The sequence below is a fragment of the Furipterus horrens genome, unplaced genomic scaffold (genome assembly GCF_987537825.1).
Source record: "Furipterus horrens unplaced genomic scaffold, mFurHor1.1.pri manual_scaffold_3, whole genome shotgun sequence".
Classification (NCBI taxonomy): domain Eukaryota; kingdom Metazoa; phylum Chordata; class Mammalia; order Chiroptera; family Furipteridae; genus Furipterus; species Furipterus horrens.
The window spans coordinates 4278343-4293514 of NW_028327173.1; the positions used below are offsets into that span (position 1 = coordinate 4278343).

A 15172-nucleotide genomic window follows, 5' to 3' on the forward strand; every position below is an offset into this window, starting at 1 on the left:
TTCCTGCACCTGTGCAAGGCCAGAAACACCCGAGCTCCGGGGTGATGGCGAGCGACAGATGGTCACGCACAGTTCACTGTGTAGTTACTGCGGTTCACATGCACTTGTCACCGACAACCTGCGGTCCTGGCTCTGGCTCCCCCACCTCACCAGTGCGAAAACCGAGGCACAGAGATTCTCAAGTCCGCCCACAGCACGTGAGAGGTGCACTTGGACCTTCAGCCCAGATCTTCCATCTCTTGAGTCTTCACTCTGGACCCTGGGGCTTCCAAGCACAAGCCGGTGCTCAGTTAAGGTCCCGAGAGCCTCACCTTCCCCCAGGAACCTGGGGAGTGTTGAGAGCAGGAGGGAGAGCAGAGGAAGAGAGCCAGGCAACATCAAGGGGCAGCCTCACACCCAGCCTCCTGGCGTCCTCCTGCACCCACAGCTGCCGGGGGGCCGCCCTCTCTGTGGCGCTGGGCCAGGCTGGGGTGCTCGGTGGCCTCCCACCGGCCCAGTCATCCCAACCTAGTCCCAAATCTCAAAAGTGAGTCACACCAAGTCTCTCAGAGCTGGTCTCTTCCCTTCCTGTCCCCAGGGAGGTGCGCCCCTCTCCAGACAACACCCGTTTTGATAGTAATGTATCAGCATCAATTCAAGTTCACTTTCTTAGGACAGGTAAACACAGACGGCTCATTTTCACTGTGCACTTGTATAATATTTATTCATTTATTTTAGAGAGGGGAAGGGAGGGAGGAAGAGAGGGAGAGAAACATCAATGTGTGAGAGATACATTGACTGCTTGCCTCTTGCACGCCCCCAACTGGGGACCTGGCCCACAACCCAGGCACGTGCCCTGACTGGGAGCCAAACCTGTGACCCTTTGGTTCACAGGCCGGTGCTCAATCCACTGAGCAACGCCAGCCAGGGCATTTATAATATTTAAGTACAAATTGCTCAAATTATTTCTCATTTTAGGGAACGAAAGTAAATTTCAAGCGTGTATTAAACTGTAAAAATCTTCCCTTGTGCTTAAAAACAGTGATGTTGTCAAATTGCTGGAGACATAAGATTTTTTGTGAGCATTTAGGCAAGAAACATTATCAACGGTATCATAAATATTATAACTTTATTAAAATGAAGACAATATTCAAAATAATGCAAAAATGAATAAAATCCTTTGTCCAATACTGTACACATAATGCAGAAATCAGTGCATTTTCTAAAGCATGTTTTAACCTTCATTTAGTTCAGACTAAAAACATAAGCCTTAAATAGCCCAAGTAATCACTCAGCAGTTTAAACCGTAAACAGCCTGTCCAGCTGCCGCGAGGACTCTGCAGGAACGCGCCTCTGTTATGAGCACCTTCTCTTCTGTGCCTAACTCTGCAGGACACACGCGTCCGCGCTGTGGCAGTGGGGCCAGGGCTGCGTGCCTCGGCAAGTGAAGGGAAGCAGCCAGCTGGAAGGTTTAAGAGCAGAAAGATGCTGATGTGACCTCTGGCATTAAGACATAGTGCGCTCTTGGTCAGAAGTGTTTTACTTAAAAAGCAAACAATCCTCAGGAAATACTGAGTAGGAACCAGCAACACAAGGCCAGCTTGTGTTGTATCTGTTTATTAATAGTCTAAAAAAAGAAAAAAAAAAAAACGAAAACCAACCCCACACGCGCCCACACAAGACCTCTCAATCATCGCGTAGCTCAGTGTGTCGTTATTGCTTAGAAGTGGCATCCTGACCACTGGCGAGCAGTTAGCCTTTCAGGTCCGCTGCGCCCCCGTTCTCGACGGCGCGTGTGGTCATGTGCCGTTTCAGGGGGTGGAACAGAGCGGGAATTGTGAGGAAAATGTTCTATTATCTTCTTGCTTTCCCAGGCGTGAGACATGCACAGGTGGAAATACGGCTGCCAAATAAAGTCCGTCCCTCCTCTCGGCGGGCCAGGAGGCGAGGCCTGGAGTCTGTGGGCCTTGGGACGACCTCTGAACTAGACAGGGACAGTAAGCGCACCCCTCCCCAAAACTTCCCCCGGAAAAGACTGCTCGCGGAAATCAATCACACAAAATAGAACAGACCGAAGAGCCGGGAATCTTCACACTTACTAAGCAAAAATATATATATTTTTATGATTCTGATCTAAATACTGTGTCTTCCTCCATGTGCTCAGTGTTCAGTCTCTCGGGAGTCGCCCCCGCGGTGCGCGTCCTTCAGCCGAACATGTATTACTCTACGGGAGTGACTACCTGGCTAACCTGCTCCTACGGCTTACGGCTACACCACGCGCTTACATGTAGGAATATGATGTATGCGTATATAAAAGGGTCCCCCTGCTGCCCCCCACCCGCCATCACATCTTTATAGACCTGGACAGACGTCCCCCCAACGCTAACAAAGCCGGGGTCCTCAGCCAACAGCACCTCTCGAGCCTGCTCTTTGCAGAGTCCAGCAGTTTCTCGGGCACCCTGAGCCGTCGGCCCGTGGACCTCAGTCCCACCGGACGACGGCCCGCGCGCTCCCGTGCAGCTCCTGCCGAGCCGCGGCCCCGCGTCTACGGGGACACCACGTAGGACAGGTGCTTCCGCTTCCCGTGGCCGCCCGGCTCCGCTCTCGTTTTCGAGTCCGGCTTCTCCGGGGCCGCGCCGTCGGCAGGCGCCGGCAGCGCCTGGGGGCCCGCATCGGCCTCCTCTGCTTCCCTGAAAAACTTCTCGTACCTCTCCAGGTACGGCGGCCTCTCGGGCAGCAGGTAGTAATGCGTGGAGCTCACCTTCTTCCCATTTTCGATAATGGGCAGGATGCAGGGGACCCTACCGGCCGCCCCCTCGCTGTTCTGTCTCTGCAGGGCTTTGCTGCTCACGTACTTGGGGTCGGGGGCAAAGCTCTGGGTGGGGGGCATGACCCCGTTGAGGTAAGACGGAAGGCTTTTGGGGCTCGGGGTGCGCGAGTTGCTCCGGGACAGAGGTTCCCTCGGTGGGACTTTGGGAGGCCTGTCTTCATCGCTGTAGGTGCTGGAGGTCACCTCCGCCGACCACCTTCTGTAATCTGGCTTCACGGGCCGAGGAGGTATGGGGACCCTGGGCGGGACCTCGGGTTTGTCTTCATCGGAGTTGGGAGAAGCTCTGTGGCCGTAGCTGTGCATCTTCATGGCCGGTTTGTGGAAGGATCCCGCCGGTCCCGAATGAGACCTTCGCAGTCGTCGGTGGGCCTGCGGCGGGGGAGGGTCTGAGCGCTGCCCCCCGGTGTCTGGGGCGGGCGCCTGGCTGAGATCCACCACGGAGACGGTCGGGGTGTCGAAATAGGCGTAGTTGATCTGCCCGCACCCGCGGAAGCTCCGCCTGCCGGGAGCGCCGTACGTGAACTCGGAAGGCTTCCTGTCGTCCAAGAGCAAGTCTGTGTCGGAGCAGGTGAAGAACTCCACCTCGCAGTCCGTGTCGTCGAGGGACGGGCCTTCCGAGATGGGCAGCGGGGGGAGGGGTCTGCAGCCCCGCTCCAGCGCCGGGTAGTGGAAAGCGGACGGGCCGTTCTTCATGGGTGTGAGCGGAGGTGTGGGAGCGCAGCCCCCATTCACCGAGAGTTTCTTAAAACCACCTACAACTTGATCCTCGTCGCGGGGTCCCAAGTGTTCACTTGCGGGAAGAACCAGAGGGGGCAGGCGGGACTTCTGAGAGGAGCCCTGCTCTGCGAGGCGGTGGCCGTTGGCTGGAGCAGGTGTCGAGGCGCGCCCTGGAAAGGACGGGAAGGGGAATGAAGGACCGGCGTGAGGACGGCCAGCGGCCTGTGCCCCCCGGGCTGCTGCCTCAACTACAGCCGCTGTCACCCCGAGAACAGCCATGCCACGCTGCGGGTGTAATCAGAGCCCAGCAGATTGTTAACGCACAGGATCTGGTTCAAAGAACAAACTATCTCTTCTATCTCCCCGGACATGTGCACAGCACACACCCACACATCCCGGGCAGGTCTGGTGACGTGCGCAAAATTCGCAGAAGGTGAGCAGCATATAATTTACCTGAACACCACGCTGCGGCAGCCCAGTCATTTACGAGCTGCGACCATACACGGGGCGCAGGGCAGGATGCGGGAGGATGAAGTCCTCACCGCGAGCGCCAGGGAAGTATTGCGAGTGAGTGGACTTGTTTGCCAAAAGCCAAGGAACGCACTGTCCACATTACGAGTACTGTCTGGGATCTTACATACCTTTCTGCGGTTTTATCAACATTTTTACTCCCTGATCACTTTCAAACAGGCATTCGATAGGAGTTAAGAAAAATGAGAGGTCTTGTCTGAGGCTTCTGAAAGTTAATGTGTGTATCATGGCTGGGATCAGAACTTAATTCTTGAACTCCCACAAACATCTAGCTGGGAACCAGTGACTTGGGATCAGGGACGACAGCCCGGGAAGAACAAGGTTATCCTCGGAATCTGCTGCCACTAGGGGTCAGACTATTGTTGGAGGCCAGTCAGGTGGTTTCCTCCTAAAACGTAATGCCGGAGGCCTAGGGGGTAGCCGGAGTCCCTCCCCATCCCGGGAACCCCCCAGGTCTGCAGGACACATACCCAGAGTCGTCAGGTGCGCGTGAGTGGTCGACTTCAGACTGTAGGCCATGGTCACTGGGTCAATGTTTAAAAAGTTACTGAAATAAAGCAAAGACATCTTGGTCAGAAGCAAGCAGCGGTCGTGCTCCCTCTCGTGTTATTCCCGCACGCGGGAGCCCACGGCCCGCCTCACACTCACGTCTCAAACTCCCTGCGAGCGCCCCAGCAGGTGTTCAGGTTCCCCATGGCCTGCCCATCATGCAGAAACCCCGTCTTCAGTGGCACGCCAATCTCCTGGGCAGCGACTCCTGCGGTTGACATCGTGTCTGACGCTGGGGTCCTCGGCTTTGTCAGGCCGCCAGCGGCTCTCGGTCCCTGGAGGGATAAAGATGGACGTAAGGACACAGGAGCAATCGGGAAACACCCACCCCAGCTAATGCTGGAGGATTTCCAGGAGACTGAACAGAAAAACTTAGTCACAGACTCCCACCTAAGTGTGCCACTTTTACATCCGCTCTTACTTCTTGTGGAGGCGCTGAAACCTAGACATTAGAAGTCAGTTTCTTCCCGAGTCTTGAGCCCAGATCTGCAATGTTGGGGCCAGGGGGCGCGGACCTCCTTGTGCCGCGCTGGGACGCACAGCTGACAGCGGCGCCCGCCGGCCTCCTCCAACCACCCACGCCCCGACCTTCAGAAAGTCCTGTGGCCCCGCTGCGGGGCTCACGCGCACGAAAACGCGACATTTATGTGGGTTCTGTATTTCAGGGAAGACACATTCTCCAGTGATGACTTGTTCAAGAATAAAGGGATATAGGAAGATACTAATTTCCATTATCCTGTAAAAATCAAGTTCTGCAAGGTGACTGGCTTCGGTGGCCTGCGACAGCTTCCTCTTCCCTTTCAGGGACAAACATAAAGGTGCATTCCCCACATTCCCTCCTCTGACAGGCAGCTGTGAGGCATGGGTTGCACAGCCTGGGCCAGACAGGCTTCCTTAATCTAGTGATTCCTCAGCGTTAGGACCCCCCACCCCGTGCCCTGAGATGTTACCGGTCTGGAGTCCCCAGAGCCTTTTTAAAATTTTAACTTTATTAGTCATCAGAGCATCAAATGCTAATGTTAATTAGCATCCATGCCATGCTTAGAATGCGTGTAGGACAGCCTGTCAGCTACGTGTGTACCGCTGACCCCTTCTGAGATGTGGGACATAGACGTCTCGCTGCTTCCTCATTCTCGCCAAATGTGTGAGCTGCTGTGAGGAGGATGGGGTGAGGGGCGGGGAAGGCAGGCTGCTTTTGGTTTTAGGGACTGATCTGTCACCTCCTACTAGACTGTGAGCTCAGGGAAGAGGCTGAGCGCCGGTCACTAACCCACGCCGCCTGGGACGCAGCGGCTGTTTGTGCAGGACCGCCAAGTATGATCACAGGCGTCACTGAGTGTGCAGAATGTGTAAGGCATGGTTTGTTCGCTTTTCTAAGCTAAAGATATTCTAGAAAAGACTTTGCAAGTGTTTGCTTCTTCCACGTAATAAGGAATGGAGAGAGAGCGCGCGCGATGTTTCAATGACAGAGGAAGGATGAGTCCGTCCCAACGACTGATTCTTGGCCTTTTACTCCCCCCAAGTCAGCTGTTTTGACACACTGGGCAGAGGTTTAAATAGGTTTAAAATATTTCAAATAGTGAGGCATTATTTCTTTTTAATCAGCCTCTTCAAAGAAACGCGATTGAAAAAACACCCCACCCCACCCCCGCATCATTTAAAGAACCTAAGTTACCGGGAGGTCTTTATTGTTAAGGTAGGTTTTTAGATCATTAAAACGAAGCAAACGTGTTTCCTTTTTCACCTGAATCAAGTAAAGCTATCAAACCATTTGAAACCTATTTTTAGAAAACCTGCCAGGCCCCGCCCGGGCGCTGCGCACCCGCCAGGCCTGCAGGACCGTGGGGAGCAGACCTGGGCTGGCAGACTCTGCGGCCGGAGCCCTCTGAGACTGCTCATCCAGATAGCAGGAAGGTGCTGGGGGGCGGGGGGGCGTGGTTGGGGGGCCCAACCCCCACCTGTCCGCAGGCCAGCAGGTCCTGGTAGTGCCTGCGTGCCGGCCTCCTGATGCCACCTAATCGGAGCTTTCAACAGAACGATTGTGTAATCGTCGCTGCTGAAATGGCCTCAGTGCTAATCTTACATCTCAGTGGTCCTTTAAAATTATTTACATGTTCTAGAAAAAGTTATTTTTTATTCATTGTTTCCATCATCTACTTGTTAGCTTTCTTAAGAAAAATTTTTTTTTAGTCCAGAAAGAATTATGCTCCCTAAGCCGGCTCACTTCTGCCCACAATAGCGTCTTTGTGTATTCATAGAAGGTGACCTGCCTCTCCGTCTCAATGGGGAATTGTGAATGGGCCGCGTTATGAAACTCCTCGCCACTTCCTACTTGCCTGCATGGGCGCAGCGAGGAGAGCAATGGAAGTTTATGTTTTCTTCTTTCGGAAGGTAACTCCTCACTGCAGACTCAGAGAGGGCAACCTGCCGTCGGCTTGGCCACGCACTTGTTAAATGTGTCCCTCGGATGGGACACACTCAGACGGTTATGAAACCACCTGAAATGCTTTTACCCCACTCTCAGAACTCTGGAGTAGACACCATGCCTGCCCCTGGGGTGGGGGTGGGGGATCATTCGATTGGGTCAACCTCAGGTTCAAAAGAAAACACAGGGCCCAAGTGCAATGTCATGCTGCAGTGTTTCAAATTCGGTTTCCTTCTAACTCTAAAACTAGCTCTGCCTGACAGTTCATTAGGAGAACAAGAGCGTAAATATGCCTATTAGGGAAGGCAGTACCTGCACATACAGGACGGGATTGTTATGAAATGCAAATGTGAAGCCACTGCTAATTAATCCAGGCAGCGAGGTACAGACCAGGCTATCTAAGTAACCTTGGGCACGATAACTTTCCTAAAATTCAGGAACTAATCTTCAGCCTTTTAAGTGGGTCAAACTGCAGTTAAAGTCCAACCCACCCGTGAACTAGCTTTTATTGTGAAACATCATTTGAATTTTTTTTCATTCAAGGGGGGAAAAAACCCCTTAAAATCGTGTTTCTTTAGGTGGTCTTTTTAGGTCCTTACACACACAGACACACACACACACACACACACAGACACACAGACACACACACCACCGCCACCGCCACCCCCCAGTTCTGAGCCACTTCACAGCTTCAGCTGCATAGACAGGCCTGAATCTTGACTCCAGTCCCAGCTCAAACTTCCATCCGTGTTTCCCATTGTCTGGTGACTGTCTTTGCACCTGGGTGGCCCCCTGGTACCCCAGCACCCCCCCGAATCCGGCTCAGGGCCTAGGCAGGTCACACTTTCCTAGAGGTACCACTCTGCTCCGCGGTCTCTCAGCCCGCCCTCCCTCCTGCTCGGGGCCCCTCCCACGCTCCAGTCCTGGGTCGGTGTCCCTGCAGCCCAAATGGAGACCTTCCACTGCTTGAGATCTTCTAACCAAAAGCTCCTCAGTCTGGCATTGAGGCCTCCACAACAAGACTCCCATCTGCCTTTGTCAGGCACTCGCTTCTCTTCCCCCCAAATCTGTCAGAATTCAGCCTCTCCCTCGGGGCAGGCACCTGGCCCCCCTTCTGGGTGCGTGTGCGCGTGCGTGCGTGCGTGTGTGTGGAGCAGAATCAGCCAGGCCGTGCTTTGCCCAGTGCCTGCCCCCGTCCTGTCCTCCAGACCTTCTAGGGCAGGGCCTGTGTTTCCCTGGAAATCCTGGCATCAGTCATTTCTAATAGTTACCAAATGGATATTGCGAAAATATTCAACTCATTAAAAAAAAAAAAAATTAAGTGAAAGATTCACCTGTAATGTGAATCAGCGAAGAACTAAGGGAAAAAGCAAAGGACTATAAGGAATACATCTAGGACATGCAGCAGGCAATTTTCATCAAATTCACTTCCAAACTCCGGAGTGGACAGCTTGCAGCCTGGACCAGAGCTGTGGGCTTGGGTGGTGAGTACTGTAACTTCCTAAGCTGGTTTCTGTGCCGTCCACTCGCTGAGGCCGGCAGGGAGTGCGTTCTGAAACCCGGGCCCTTCCCTCCTCTTACACATTCTGCTTCTGGATTATAATGCACCTACTGTATTTCTGCTGTTAAAAAAAACCCAACAAAACAAAAAAGCTATGCCAGTAAGCACATTGCACCTTCTTTATTAAGGTGAAATCCCAGGCCTTTCCCTTGGGGACAGTCTCTTTGAAACTGTTTAAAAAAACCAGGCTACCTTAAGACAATAACCTAGATCTGCTTACCTGGCCACCAGATCTCATTAATAAATCTCAGAAGCAACCCACAAGAGGAGGAGGGGCACATTTTTGTCACTCGACTCATCCAGTTCTGCCCAGTGCTTCCTTATTTAAGAGTGTGATGTAATTTCCTTCTTTCAATCTGGTTTTAGAACCTGATTTCTGTTTATTCAGGGTGATAAATGGTCTTTGCAGCTGCATTTAACAATTACCTATATGACTATTTCCATATCCAAGGAGATATAAGGGAACTATATTTAGAGGCAAAACGTGTAAAAAGAAACTGATTTAGGAACATGACAAATCCCATGACTTTAGCTCCTCCCCAAATTAACCAACACCTGCATATTTATCTACATTTTGAAAATCTCTAAAATAATCACCTTTGGGGAAAAAAAAACCCACAACACCTCGCCATTTTTATTGTGATCTGTGTCTAAAGGACTAGCAGTCAAACCATTTGATACGTCCAACGGTCAGTTGAGCCCTTTTATAGAATTGTGACTTTTATTTATAATATCACAAGAGGCTCTGATTTGATATTCATCTGCATATTCACTGTTCAGGACAGTTATTATTTACTAACAGCAGAAGACTTCAAAATCAGGGGCCCCATTCAGGGTTTTCCCCAGGGTTTTCAGTAGGCCAGGACTTGGGGAAGGGGTAAGAGGGGCAAGCAAGCGAGGGACGCCGCCGTCACTAGGCCTGGCCACGGTGAGGATGATGAGCAGCCTTCCCGTTCAAAGCCCAGGTGACTTCTAAAAAGCTCCTGCCGTGTCAGTAAAACGTAAGTGAAACGCTCCTGCACAGACTCGAGCTGAGCTTGATGGTTTCGGCAAAGGTGGGAGTGCAGCTGGACACTCGTCCCCAACGTGCCTGGCACTGAAGGACCGGCTTGTGCAGGGGAAACACTGCAGCGACGGGAGGATAATGGATCTTCAGACTGTCAGAATCAAAGCTAAGTGACATAATTTCTTGAGTGATTTGGAATACTGCTAAGTATTAAAAAATGGCAGGCTAACGAAGAAACCTCTTCGCTCAACGACCACAGTGACCAACAGTCTTTTGACTCACTCAGTCCCCTGCACGGTGTCAGCGCGGCAGCGAGACCTATTCTGTCCTTTGTGCTTTTCTTGGCAACACACAGAGCATGGAGAAACGTCACTCCTTTTAGACACACCTGTAATAGGTTTCTAATTGTAAGAGATGTGTGAATGCTACTCTAATTTTTTTAAAAAAATATATTTTTTGTTTATTTTTAGAGAGAGGGGAAGGGAGGAGAAAGAGATGGAGAGAAATATCACTGTGTGGTTGCCTCTCATGCATCCCCTACTGGGGACCTGGCCCACAACCCAGGCATGTGCCCTGACTGGGAATCGAACTGCCGACCCTTTGGTTCACAGGCCACCGAGCCACACCAGCCAGTGCAAATTCTACTCTTAATTTTATTGACAAGCATAGTGGTCTAATGATGGGAAGCGAACCTTTAAAATTTCAAATTTACTTAATGAGCATTTAAGTCACTCAATGGGTAACTCTAAGTTGTTATAATGAACATTAGTCCAGTAAAAATAATAACTAATACGGCGGACACTTGTCTGACAGGCATTGTCCTAAGTGCCTGTGTATGCACTAAATGATTTAATTCTCAACAACGCTAGGAGACGGGCTCCTAGTGCTACCCCCGTTTGCAGATGAGGAACTGGAGGCAGAGTTCAGTACCTTACTTGAGCAAGGTCAAGTCTGGGGAGGGTCCGGCGAGCAGTGGGGTCAAGACTTAAACCAGGGAGCCTGGCATCGAAGCCTCACCACCACGCCACCTCTGAGCCTCTACAACGCCCAAGTTACAGGGTGGCTCGGACGGACTTCTGGAGGTTTGCGGCTTGGGATCATTTTTCTTGGGTAAGCCTTAGCCTATGGAAGTTCTTACTTCACTTCACCTCCCTCAGATCCTCCTATCAAAGTCATTAGCTGCACATCTGGCCTATTTATCTTCTAAGAAGGTATTGCTTCTGTATTCCCTAACCATTGCAAACACTCCTTTTGAAGCCCTCAATCTTTCACGATACACCGATGCGCCCCCCGACCCCCCACTGTCACGCACCCGTCACCTGCCCAGAGGCCTCCCTGATGCCCGAGCGCTCGCAGCCCAGGCCACGATCGCAGCACAGTGGGGCTCCGCGCCCCCCCCCCCCCCAGAACAGCCTGCACCTGTAAAGCACCCGACCAGGCACAAAGCGCTAACCCAGGACCTCACTTGGCCCCCACAACGCGCCTGCGAGAAGAGGCCGGGATGAAATCCCCGCGGCACAGACGGGGCTCCTTGCCCCGTGGCCTCACGTCAGGCGACCACCTGCGTGTCCCAACATTCGTGTTTATAAGTGGGGGAACCGAGGCAAGGGAGGGCCACGAGAAATGCTCGAGACCTCAGCGCCAGGCCTACTGCAGAGATAAGAACAGCTCAGCGCCTCCTGTCTGGTGCACGTTCCCAGAGGGCACGCGTGAGCGCCTCTCACAGTCATTTCAGTTATTGGAAGCTTTTTCTGGACTAGACCCTGCTAGGCCCAAGGGACGCGGCCGCTGCCCGGGAAGCCTCAGCCCAGTGACGAGGGCGACAGCGGTCAAAGCAGCAATTGCAGACTGCGGTCCCTTCCACGGAAGCAGGGAACAGCACGAGGGGAACGAGGCAGGAGAGCATGTACACAGGCGCCGGGGGAAGGGCTCTCTCGGGTGACTTCTTACAGAAAAGCCAGCGGATGGAAAAGAGGCCGCCGTGGGAAGAGAAGAGCATCCCACGCATGGGGCGCAGCCTTCCTTTAGACAACTATCGCAGGTCCCCTAACCTTTACCTCTCCACGGTTCCCCATTAAACTGGAACGTGGCACACGTTGGAGTTCAAAAGGCCTAGAATGGAGCCGGGGCCCCATATTTTTAAAGTGTATTACTCGGCCTTCCGGTAATACTGCCCAATTTCATGGCGTGAGACGGTGATTTTCAGCCGGTGCGCACGGGACACGGGAGCTGCACGAATTTTTAAAACATTCAATACCTGACTACTTAGTCGGGGCACCGACCTCCTGCCCCTTACACTGTCGAATATAAAATAACTGACAATAGCCAACACGCACTAGTGGTCCAGTGTGAATGCATCAAAATCATACCTAATTTTTAAAAAATCAGACTGGCAAAAAAATATTTTTGGGCGTGCCGCAGGATTTTAGTGATCAGTTTATGTGTGCCAGGAGCTGAAAAAGGCCGAGCATTGCTGGTGCTAGGAATTGGACTAAAGCGTCGCCACTGGCTCCAACCCATAGGATCTCCTGTTCCCTTTCTGAAGCCTGAGGCCGACACTGACTTCTCCTGCCTCTCAACTGACTCCTCTGTTGAACTGACACCCAGAACCCTGAACCCGCCCAGCTTTCCCTGCCTTCACAAAGCACAGTCTCTCTCTGCAGACAATGCCGGGTGCCCCGGCTGCATTCTGTCTATCCAGGGAGCTGCGCACCGGCCTCTGGAAAGCACAGTCACACCAAAGGATGCTCCTGCAGCCGGATGAGCAAGGGGCCGCGCGGATTTGCTTAGACAGGGAGAAGAGCTGTTTCTCTGGGAAAGGGAGCCTAGGACATTCAAATTCCTGGAATTAACCCTGGCACCTCCTCCTCCCTCCTCTGCTCGCCTTCCTAAAGCAACCTGATGGTATGTGGACATTCAGGTCAGTTTCAAGCGTGTTCGACTGTACCTGTAATTTAGCAACTCGCGTTTAAAAGCTGCCATCAGTGAGAGCAGAAAGGACGTGGTATCTGGTGCAGCTGCCAAGCAGCAGCAGTTTTCACACAAACACTCGAGTCTACAGTATAATCACTGAACTTCATAGAAAGAGTGGCCGGTACCTTCTGCGCTGAAGGCAGTATAAATAATTTGTTCAAACAGTGATCTTACCTCCTATCAAAACATGAAGGATTCGGACGTTTCCTAACAGTCAGGAAAAAAACAGATTTGTCTTGCGACCCTTATCAGTGCCTGCTCCAGTCCTGCTGAGCTCTAACAGGCAAAATATGCTTTCCTGCAATTATTCATCAATCATTAACTCTGTGCCAAGGTGCCCAAGACAGAAGCCGGCGGAGGCAGGGTTCCTGCCCTTAAGGGGTTTGCAATCTGAATGTTTGTTCGTTTATCAACGGCTTGTTCAAGACCTCTATCGCCTATTAGTGCGTGGCCACTGGGACACAGCGGAGAGCAAACCTGCGTGGGGGCAGGTGAGTGGCTCTGCCCAAGTCCCTGCTAGCACCTGTATGTGCTCTCTTCCAAAAAAAAAAAAAAGAGCTTGGCCGATAACACACTGGTAACCATCAGAGTCAGCACCTTAACACGAAACCAACTTTTATTTTGGTCTTCCCCAAATCGGGTCATTTCCTGAAATGGGTACCTAGCCGCTCTTTGAGCATTTCAATACTTCACTTAAAACGGTCTAATTACAGACATGCAAAAAAAAAAAAAAAAAAAAAAAGCCAATAAAAAAAAAAAAATAAAAGGCAAGCCCGGGTACGCTGAGCTTCCACGTTTCAGTCTCCTGGGCAAACACATACCCCCTGCATTCTTACAGAGCTGCAAACGCTTAAAACTCTGCAGAACACTCGTCCTCCAGAACAAAAAAAAAAGCGTTTAGACCTCACCTTTCTTCACCCCTGACAGTTGCCTGGAAACCAGTCCTGCCCTACCTGTGTTGCAGGTGTACCTAAAGTCACCAACACATCTCTTTTAAAGCTACAGTCTCTATTCTGACTGCACTTAAGTTTATGACTAACAATCTATTCATATTTTTTATCAGGCAAGAGACTGGTTTCTTTCAAGCAATGACGAAACCCTAATAAAGACTTAGCAAGCGCTCACACAGCACCAATCATGGCTAAGGTGTCATCTCCTCTGCTCCAAGGCTGTGATACACATATAAATACACACGTACCCCGGGAAATACCCGAGGAGCGCTCCCGTTCTCAATGGAGAACGCGGCTCCTTTCCCTGGGAAGCAGCACTGAGGGCGCTCGGAGCCGAGTCACGTCCCTGGGAGAGCAGGAGGGCACAGAGCCACGGGATGAATTACGGAGCGCCGGCTGCAGAGGACCGGGGTCGCCGAGCCTGAGCAGGGGACCGCGTGCGGGCAGCGATCGCCCGCCGCGGCTGACAGGACCGGGCTGATGGGCACCCGGTGCGCGCCGGGGCAAGGCAGCTCCATTGTGGACAAGGAGGGCGCGCGAGGCCGCCGCCAGCCGCGGGCGCACGACCCGGCTCGCCGCTCCGAAGCCCCGTGCCCTCCGCCGCGATCGCCGGGCCGAGGCGCGTCCGGGGGCCCGGTGCGCGTTTGGCGAGGCGGGGGGCGCCCCCAGGCCCGGCCGCGCAGCCCGGGCCGGCCCTCCTTCCTCCCGTCCGTCCGGAGGAAGACTCCGCGCGTCGGGCGACCCTCTCCGCGCTCGGGGACCCGCCCAGCGTCGGGAGCCGCCCGCCACCCGCAGCGGCGGGGGCGCGGCACCGCCCGCCCCACTCGGAGTCCGCAGGCCCCTTACCCCGCGGAGCGGCGGCTGCCCCACGGCGCCGTCCCGCGCATGTCTGTCCCGGCTGGCTCAGCGCCGCGGGCTCCGGGGGCCCGGACACCGCGCAGGCGCCTGGCCGATCGCAGCCGTTCTCCCAGCTCGGACTCCCCTCTCGCACTCGGCCGCCGTCGCTCGGCGGTCGCCGCCTGGCTTTATAGCTAAGTGGGCGGAGACGTGACGTCACGGGACCGCCCCTCCTGCCCCCGGGCAGCCAATCCGGGCCGCGGGCCCCTTAAAGGGGCAATGCGGCGGGCGCGCGCGCGTGGGGTCCACCGGCGTCGCGCGGCCTGCGGGGAAGCCGCCTTTGTCTCCCCGGGGAGGGGATTCCGGGCGGCCACGGCCTCGGGCCTCAGCTCTGCGGACCCGAGCGGCCGCTGCCGAGCGCGGGAACGCCTTCCCCCGACTCTGAGACGTGTGCGGGCCGCCCGGTCTCGGCCGCGGTGCCTGTCTCACCGCAAGGCGGCGCTGCGCCTCGCGCGGAGTCGCCCGTCGTTGCCAGCCGCGGGGACGATGTTTGCGTGTTTTCCCCTGTCCGCCGCGCCGCCCCGCTCACCGCGATGCCCGCGGGCCGCAGCGTGGGAGGGTCAGCCAGGGCCGGGTGTGGGACAGCGTGGGGCAGTGTGGGGCAGCAAGGGTCCACGAGGGACACACTGGGACATTGTCGGGCAGCGGGACAGCACGAGACAGTGTGGGAGAGCGAGGGACACCCGGGGCGACGAGCGACAGTGTGGGGTACAAGGGGCGGTGTGGGACCCTTCAGGGCCCCGAGGCCACGCTG

At 54.0% G+C, this 15172-nt stretch overlaps 1 protein-coding gene across 2 annotated transcripts; it reads right to left on the reverse strand.

The window, feature by feature from the left end:
- Positions 1-1091: 1091 nt before the first annotated feature.
- Positions 1092-14516, reverse strand: ERRFI1 (ERBB receptor feedback inhibitor 1). Of its 2 annotated transcripts, XM_090268530.1 has the most exons (4): positions 14368-14516; positions 4706-4881; positions 4528-4604; positions 1092-3696 (listed from the first exon to the last, which is right to left on the reverse strand). In XM_090268530.1, the coding sequence occupies exons 2-4, from the start codon at positions 4825-4827 to the stop codon at positions 2525-2527; spliced, it is 1371 nt and encodes a 456-aa protein (XP_090124656.1). In that variant the 5' UTR covers positions 4828-4881; positions 14368-14516; the 3' UTR covers positions 1092-2524. The 2 variants fall into 2 exon arrangements, with proteins under 2 accessions (XP_090124656.1, XP_090124657.1); XM_090268531.1 differs by lacking the exon at positions 14368-14516 and having other exon boundaries at positions 4528-4624; positions 4706-4769.
- Positions 14517-15172: the final 656 nt, after the last annotated feature.

Excerpts from the sequence above, each read along its gene's own strand:
- ERRFI1 (XM_090268530.1), bottom strand. The coding sequence starts at position 4,827 with ATGTCAACCGCAGGAGTCGCTGCCCAGGAGATTGGCGTGCCACTGAAG. Across the intron at positions 4,605-4,705 it reads GCTCGCAGGGAGTTTGAGAC|TAACTTTTTAAACATTGACC; the intron begins GTGAGTGTGAGG and ends GCTTTATTTCAG. Across the intron at positions 3,697-4,527 it reads CGCGCACCTGACGACTCTGG|GGCGCGCCTCGACACCTGCT; the intron begins GTATGTGTCCTG and ends CGTCCTTTCCAG.